The sequence below is a fragment of the Chelonoidis abingdonii genome, unplaced genomic scaffold (assembly GCF_003597395.2).
Source record: "Chelonoidis abingdonii isolate Lonesome George unplaced genomic scaffold, CheloAbing_2.0 scaffold0640, whole genome shotgun sequence".
Lineage (NCBI taxonomy): Eukaryota > Metazoa > Chordata > Testudines > Testudinidae > Chelonoidis > Chelonoidis abingdonii.
This window is the reverse complement of record NW_027424901.1, coordinates 12,551-20,670: the sequence shown is the minus strand read 5'-3', so window position 1 is coordinate 20,670 and position 8,120 is coordinate 12,551. Positions and strand designations below refer to the sequence as shown.

The 8,120-nt window shown below is 67.1% G+C and overlaps 1 protein-coding gene and 1 long non-coding RNA gene across 3 annotated transcripts in view; both read left to right on the top strand.

Moving 5' to 3' along the window:
* Positions 1 to 371: 371 nt before the first annotated feature.
* Positions 372 to 2,056, top strand: LOC116832650 (uncharacterized). Of its 2 annotated transcripts, none has more exons than XR_012654965.1 (3): positions 372 to 594; positions 1,477 to 1,570; positions 1,953 to 2,056. It is a non-coding gene; the product is annotated as an uncharacterized LOC116832650 (long non-coding RNA). The 2 variants fall into 2 exon arrangements; XR_012654966.1 differs by lacking the exon at positions 1,953 to 2,056 and adding an exon at positions 1,864 to 1,903.
* Positions 2,057 to 7,359: 5,303 nt separating this feature from the next.
* Positions 7,360 to 8,120, top strand: part of LOC116832649 (tetratricopeptide repeat protein 9B-like) — a 4,001-nt gene continuing 3,240 nt past the window's right edge. Inside the window, exon 1 of the mRNA XM_075061423.1 lies at positions 7,360 to 7,707. Within this exon, the coding sequence (XP_074917524.1) occupies positions 7,386 to 7,707 (322 nt within the window). The 5' untranslated portion in view covers positions 7,360 to 7,385. The remainder of the gene's footprint in view (positions 7,708 to 8,120) is intronic.

Genomic DNA, 8,120 nt, shown 5'->3' with positions numbered 1-8,120 from the left:
TAAAGGCCCCTGAGCTCCAGCTGCCCCCTGGCTATCCCAGGACCTGCCCTGGGAAATTCCCCCTCTAGTAGCCCTGTGGGGCCAGGTGGGGGCTGGAATATGGGGGAGGGGGTCTCCCTGCCCCACCCTCACCCCCAGTGAATCAGGCTGGGCTCTGGGCCCAGCCCCACAGAAAGCAAGTCCCACCCCTCCTTGCCCAGTCCGTGTTCTCTGGGTCTGGACGCCTGGGTCCTGAGCACTTGCTGGGGTGGGGGGATCCTGTGCCCATGACAAGCTCCCCCACAAAGGCTGGGGCTGGAATCCAGGAGTCCTGGGGCTGCACTGTGGGGGGCTCCCTTCTGGGGGACAGGGCCCAGGTTGGGGTTCCCCAGGAGACAGCTCAGCCTGGGGCCAGCGACCTCCAGGCCAAACTCCATCTCGCAGGCCCCATGGCGCTCCCCTAGTGGGTATTGTGGGTTCCAGGAATACCCCCTGTCCCCATGATGGGGTCACCTCCCTGACCCCCAGGTCTCTCAGCAGCTGCAGGCAGAAGAGAAACGGGAGCCGCTGAAAAGCAAGAACAAGGGCCCTGGTGGGGACAAGGGAGCCAGGAAGGTGAGTTCGGAGCCCTGGGGTGGGGAGGGGAAGCACATTCGCTGTCTGTGCAGCACCCAACACCCACCGCCCCAGGGGCTGCGGCCTCGAGAGCAGCCGGATGGGCCCTGAGGCAACCAAGCGCAGCTTCCAGCTCTGCTACTGCTGCCCCGGACCTGCCCCACATCTGTGCCTCAGTTTCCCCACCTGTCCCTGGGGAGAAGGGCCCTTCCTCTGCCTGTGCAGGCTGGGAGCTCTGTGGGGCAGGGCCCTGATTTCGGTCGGGGTCTGGGCAGCGCCTGGCCTGACGGGGCCCTGATCTCGACTGGGGTCTGGGCAGCGCCTGGCACAATGGGAGGGGTGGGTGCTACCATAACGCACCTAACAGGCATTCTCCAAGCTCGGACCGTGCAGGGACGGGTCACAGCGGCTTGGAGGGGTCCCCCATGGGGGGCAGGAGGAAGTATCTAAGGAGGCCCCCAGTTGGTCTGGGCTAGCCCAGCCTTAGAGGGCAGCAGGGGCTGGGGGCGTGTGCCTCTGGCCAGTTGCTGCGCTCCTGGGGGGCAGATGTCGAGGCCTGGGCCGCTCTGGGCGGTGAATCCCGCCAGTGTCTCAGGGTGTTGGCCAGGATGCCGGGGTCTTTCTCCCAAACGCCTGGCTCTGTGTGGCACTGCCAGGCGGGAGTGAGGGTGCCAGGCTCCGGGGGGCTCAGGGTCCCAGACCTGTCATCCTAGGGTGGCTGGTTTCCACCATGGCAGCTGGGCACTGATGGTTACAGGGGTGTTCTCAGCTGCCCCCCTAGGCTCTGCTGTCCCCGGGGGGCCCCTGCGGCACTCCCCCGGTGGGCTGTTTGGGGGTGCGGGGCTGGTGGCGGCTCCCCGCCCACACCCCTCTCTCTTGCAGAAGAAGCCGCAGGGCAGCCGGGTCCGAGAGGCAGCACCAGAGAAAGCAGCAGCTGTTTGCCCCAGGGTCCCGGTGACCCCCGTCCTGCAGAGAGGTAGAGGCCTGGCTGGAGGGGTTGGGCCGTGGGGTGGGAGGCTGGGGGCCCAGGGTGCAACCATCCCAGCATCCCTCCCCTGCAGGGCCCCACAGCGGCAGGAGCTGCACACCAGGCAGCCCACAATGTGCCTGCCTCTGGGGTGGGGCAGCTGTTGGGGAGCCCCACAGCAGTGGGATCAAGAGGCCAGGACCCCTGAGGGAAGGTGCCTAGGGGCTGAGGAGCCATGAGTGAAAAGTTCGTTAGCCCCTGCCCGTTTCTGTCTGTGGCTGGTGACCCGTCTCTCCCCGCAGGGGGGCCGCCCGGGGGGGCCCAGGCGCTGCTCTGTGTGCCTGGGGGGGCGCTGGGGGGAGCGTGGCTGGTGACCTGTCTCTCCCCGCAGGGGGGCTGCCCGGGGGGGCCCAGGCGCTGCTCTGTGTGCCCGAGGCGCTGGCCGAGGAGCTGAGCCAGGCACTGGTCAGTCTGGGTATGGCCCTGGAGCAGGACTACGCCTGGGACATCTTCACCAGCATGATGGTGAGTGCGCTGGGGGGGGGGCGTTGGCGGGGGCAGCAGGCCAGTGGGGTGGGTTAAATCACATGGAGCGGCTCCTGGCTAGCATGGCTATGTCCCTGGTGGGGGAAGCAGGCTTCTGGGGCGTTGGACAGGTCAGACCAGCCCTCCCTAGCCACGGCTACCCCTCATGATGGAAAATGAGAATTTCCCCAGGAGCACCAAGGCCCAGCGACTTCTGGTCCCATCCCGTCTGGGAGGAGTGGGTCTACTGGTTAGAGCGGGGAGGCTGGGAGCCGGACTCTGGGTTTCCCTTCCTGGCTCTGGGAGGGAGCTGCGTTTTCTCTCGGTTAGAGCAGCGGGGCTGGAGCAGCGTGACTTCCACCTGGTTCCGTCTCCGGCTCCTGGGAGGGCAGTCGGCTGCGAGCTTTCTCGCCTCGGCCCCGGACGTTCACCCCCCTGACGGGCTCCTAGTGCCGCGTCCTCGCACCCGGCCGTAGACGGTCTGACGAGTCACGCCCTTCCCTAGCCGCCGCTTCTGTCCCTCGGCATTGGATCTCGCTTAGCCTACGCGTGGCCCCACGCTGTCCCTTGTGGCGCGACTCGTGGCTTGCCTGGCCACTCGCCCCCCGATGTCCACGTGTCGCGACTACCCCTCCCTATCTTCCCCCACAGATGGCCCACAATCTCTCGGCTACCCGCTCCACTCTTCCCCCTGCCCAGCTTCCCCCGACCCGACCCCTGACTCTCCCCGCCTGCGCGGCTCTCCGCAGCCCTCCAAGAAACAACTGTGTGCAGTGTCTGTGGGCGCACAGCTCCCACCCCCCCACTCTAACACTAGCCACCTCCCGTACAGCCTAGGAGAACCGATATATACCCCTGAGCGACTAGCCTCCCCCACCCGAGCGTCGGGTAGGAGATCCCAGCGGTGTTGCGAGCAGTGCCCTACGCATTACGGTAGGTACCAGTTGCGTCCGCAGACACCTCTCTCCTCGGCCCCGCGAGCCGGTGCGACGCTTCGAGTTTTGGGATGCCCATGCACTGCAGTGGCCGGTGACCCTGCCCTCACTTCGCTAGCTAACCTTACATAGTAGGGCAAGTTAAACCACCCTCAGCACTCAGGCCACTCTTACGTGCGTCCCCTCAGTATGCTCCTTGCCGAGGGAGCTCCAGATTGGTGACTCGGTCCTGACGGTGACCTGGAGTCACGGTGACCGGTCCCGCAGGTGGAGTACCTGGGGGCCCGCCTGGGCGGGCGGATGAGACGCACGGTGTACGGCCGGTGTACCTGGAGGCAACCGTAATATTCAAGCGCTACGATGAACCGGCCCATTCGACTCGAAAGGCAGACGGCGAGTGGGGGAGGGTCCGGCCCTGCAGGGCCATCCGGGGGCTAGGGCATCGCACCAGTATGCCTCTTGCGTTGGCATGTGCAGTTAAAGTGGGCGGAGTGCGGAACTACAGTGACTTGTCCCTGAGGGATAAGGCAGGTGCCCGGAGCCGGTTCCTCCCCGTCGGGGTGCGCTAGTGTTAGAGTGGGGGCGGTGTGGGAACCTGGACGCCTGGGTTCCCCCTGGCTACGGGGGTGCTAGTGGTTAGAGTGGGGGTTGGGAAGCTGTGCGCCCAGACACTGGTTCTGTGTTCTTTAGGAAGGCTGGGCGAAGCTGGCCAGGACGGGGAGCAGGGGTGGGGTGGGGGTGGGAGGGAGAAGTTGGGGGGCACATTGGGCCATGTGGAGGAGAGTAGGGGGGGAGTCGGGGGCTGGGAGGGAGCAGTCGGGGCTGGGCGACAGTGGGGGATCGGGGGTGGTCTGGAGGGAGAGTCAGGAGGTGCGTTGGGGGGCGGGTGACAGTCGGGGTGACGTCAGGGATTGAGGAGAGAGTCGAGGCGGAGATGGGGGTGACAGTCGGGAGCTCGGAAGGACACTGGCCCCTCCTGGCCCTGGCTCCCTGCAGCCGGCGAGCTGTGTTTCATGACGAGACTCGTTCAGCTGCCGGAGCTGCTGCGCATAGGAGCGCAAGTCTGTCCCGTCCTCAACTTCCAGCTGCACTACACAACCCCTGCACCTGCTGCGTGCTCGGTCCCTGGGCCGCTGGCCCGGAGGGAGTGCCCGGGGGCCGGGCCTCAGTGCAGCCCCAGGCTGGGCTGAGCAGGACTCCTGGGTTCTCTCCCAGCTCTGGGGAGTGGGTTTAGGTTAGAGCAGGGGCTGGAGCAAGACTCCTGGGTTCTCTCCCAGCTTTAGGGGGAGTGGGGCTGGTGAGGTCAGAGCAGGGCTGGAGCCAGATCGTGGGTTCACTCCCTGTGCTGGGGGAGTAGGGTCTAGGCTAGGTGTGAGGGGTGCTGTTTCTGGCGCGGGAGGTGAGGTCTGTGAATTGGTCTGACCTGGTCCCCCCCAGGTCATCACCTGGCCATACTTTCTGGAGCTGTGTCGAAGAGGGTCGCGTTCGAGCCGGCGCCAGCTGCCGCAGCTGCCCTGGCTCAGCGGTGCAGCAGAGCGGTGCTGGGGCTCGGCGCCGGCCGGAGGGGCATCAGCCTGCCTGACAGGTGCGGTGAACGGTGCAGGTGGATTTTGTCCAGGATCTGGTCTGGCAGAGCTGGACCGAGTGGGCCACGGAGCACAGCCCCCACGGGCAGTGGACAGTGGGGAGTCACCATCCAGGCATTGGGGTTACGGGTCACCGGGTGGTGGGGAGGTCCTGTGCTGGGCAGTGGGGAGTATGGGGAGCGGTGTTGGCGGGGTTCCCACACAGGCAATGGGGAGTATAGGGTCCCAAGTGTGTTGGGTCCCCGTGCCAAGCAGTGGGAGTATGGGGTCACTGGTGGTTGGGGGTTCCCACGCCGGGCACTGGGGAGTGTGGGGGGGTTCTGTGCTGTGACACTGCCGCACTCATTGCAGCGGAAGAGGCGCAGGTGCTGTACATCGCCCCATGGCCAGGGCCGCGCTCCGGGCAGGGCTCCACCCTCCAGGCCGTTTTCCTGAAATACTACACGGCCCCAGAAGCTGGGGCCGCACCAGTCGCGCCAGCGCCAGCTCCGACTACCTCGCCGCTGCCGAGCCCGGCGCCCTGAGCCCGGCAGGGATGGGCCTGGGCATCTCACGGCAACCCGCTCGGGGGTGCTGTGTTCCCCCCTGCCTGTGAGTGGCGATTGCCCCCACTAGGAAGGGGGCGGGCAGCCGGCCATTGCACAGCTGGGGGAGATCGACAGGATTGGGGAAAGGGGGTGCAGGGGGTGGGGATTTTTCTAAGGCTGTGCTGCCCCTTGGCTCGGTGCAGAGGGCTGGGCCATGGGCCTGCGGTGCCTGAAGGGTGGGATTGGGGGGAGCTCCCGGCCCCCCCGCATCGCCTAAACAAACAACAAACAAAAAAACCTAGTGTGATCAGAACAGCCGTGCACGTGTCAAATAAAGTGTTAATCCATCTGGAGTGGGCTGGTGGCGATGTGACCGGGGGAATGCCTGGAGGCCCCCCCAGCCTAGCTGCTAGCCCTTGGCCCAGGCCGCAGCAGGGGCAGGTTCTGATGGTTCCCAGGTTAGGGGGACTCATTCCCCGAGGGGGCAGTGGGTCATCGCTGGCGCGGCTCAGACCATGGTGGGGTCTGGCCTGTCCAGGGTGCAGGTGCTGCGGGTCAGGATGAGGGCACCGACAAGCTGGGGGAGCCCAAGCCAGACCAGCAGGGGTGCGGGTCGGGAGTGAGGGGCACCGGCAGAACTGCGGGGGCAGGGTGCTAGCAGGGCTGCGGGTCGGGATGTGGGCACCGGCCGGCTGGGGGGAGCCCAGGGCCAGACCAGCAGGGGCTGCGGTGGGAGTGAGGGGGCACCGGCAGGCTGGGGGAGGCAGGCTGGGTAGCAGGGTGACAGGTCGGGAGTGGGGCACCGCAGAACTGGGGTGGGGTAGGGCTGGTAGAGGGCTGCGGGTCGGAGTGAGGGCACGCAGGCTCTAGGGGCAGCGCTGGGCTGGCAGGGGCTGCTGGTCTGGGAGTGAGGGGCACCGGCAGGCTGGGGGAGCCCAGGCTGGCTAGCAGGGGGTGGGTCGGAGGGAGGGCACTGGCGAGCTGGGGGTGGGCAGGGCTGGGCTGGCAGGGGCTGCGGGTCGGGAGTGGGTCACAGGCAGAGCTGGGGGTGGCTGGAGGGCTGCGGGCTGGCAGGGATAGGGCTCGAGGCTCGGGGGTGAGGGGCACCGGCAGGCTGGGGGGAGCCCAGGGCTGGGACTGGGGGCTGTGGGTCAGAGTTGAGGGCGTCCGGCAGAGCTGGGGGAGCCCAGGGCTGGCTAGAGGGCTGTGGTCAGGATGAGGGCACCGGCAGGCGTGGGGGAGCCAATGGCTGGCTAGCAGGGCTGCGGCGTCGGAGTGAGGAGCACCGCGAGTCTAGGGGGCGGGCTGGCTAGCAGGCTGGGGTCGGGAGTGAGGGCACGCAGGGCTGGGGAGCCAGGGCTGGGCTAGCAGGAGACTGCGGGTTGGGAGTGAGGGGCACCGGGAGTGGGGGGGAGCCCAAAGGGCTGGGCTAGCAGGGCTGTGGGTCGGGAGTGAGGGCACTGAGGGACCGAGCTGAGGGGTGGGCGGCTTGGGCTGGCAGGGGCTGCGGGTCGGGAGTGAGGGTCACAGGCAGAGCTGGAGGTGGGGGAGGGCTGGGCTGGCAGGGGCTGCGGGTCGGGAGTGAGGGGCACCGGCAGGGCTGGGGGGAGCCCAGGGCTGGGCTAGCAGGAGCTGCGGGTTGGGAGTGAGGGGCACCGGCAGAGTGGGGGGGAGCCCAGGGCTGGACTAGCAGGGGCTGCGGGTCGGGAGTGAGGGGCACCAGTAGAGCTGAGGGGCTCGTGGTGAAGTAGGGGGTGGATGCACATGCACACAAGGCCCCATTGTGCAAGATGCCCACCCCCCCACATGCTCTCTCTGCTACCTCCCTCCCCCCCGCCCCACAGCCCTAGTGGTGCTTTGAGGGAGGCCAGAGAGGCTGCAGCCTGTGACTCAGGTGTCCTGGGAACAATTCCTGGTGGGGGAGGGTTTGCAAAGGGCTGGGGGCAGATTAATTCCCTGATCACCTCCCCGCCCCCTGCAAAAAAGGGACTCCTGGCTTTTTAACACAGAGCCATCTCAGGTCAGTGCTGCTGTGATGCGGTGGGATATTCCCACAATGCATTGGGGGAAGCTTTCCCTGCGCTGTTGCTGCAGAGCCAGGCAGCACGTCCTCCTTGCTGCTCCCGCACCCCTGCCCGAGTGGTGGCTGGTCAGGGCCACCCCGGCACCCCGATCGCTCTATGTGCAGCTCGGCCCGAGGCCCCTGGCTTTCCCCTGCGCCCCGCATGCCTCACTGCCCCTGAGCAGGGCCATGGAGGAGCAGGAGAAGGGCCAGTGCTGCCCAGGGGCTGGCGGAGGGCACCAGGCCCGCACCCAGGGGGGCGCCACCGAGAGCGAGATCCAGAAGGCCGTGGAGTTCAAGGTGGACGGAAACCGCTGCTACAAGGAGAAGAAGTTCCGGGAGGCCATTGGGAAATACCACCGGGCCCTGCTGCAGCTCAAGGGAGTGCAGGGCCGGGCCGGGGCGGCCAGCCTGGAGCAGAACCTGCTGGACCCGCCGCGCTGCCCACTCACCGAGGAGCAACTGCGGCTGGTGGAGAGCACTGAGGTGGAGTGTTACGACAGCTTGACAGGTAGGTGCCGGCCAAGGGGCTGGGGAGTGTGTGGAGACACCTCATTCCCTCGGCTGACACTTAGTGGAGACGCCATCGGGGGGGGGGACATGGGACTGGATTCGGAGTCAATCAGGAGTCGCTCCTGCCTGGGATGGGTCGGGGCTGTTTCTGATCCCAGGCCCCCCCCCACCCCCCCGAGGTCAATCCGGAGTCACTCCTGCCTGCAATGGGTCAGGGCTGGTTCTGATCCTAGCCGCCTCCCCCACTGCTGAGGTCAATCTGGAGTCACTCCTGCCTGCGATGGGGCTGGGGTGTTAATGGGGGCTGCTCAGTGGGGCTGTCCCACTGGGGTCAGTCCGAAGGTGGTCCTGGAGCCGGGCTGAGGATTGGGCCCGTGTGACACAGGGACTTGCCCCGTGCACAGCTGTTGA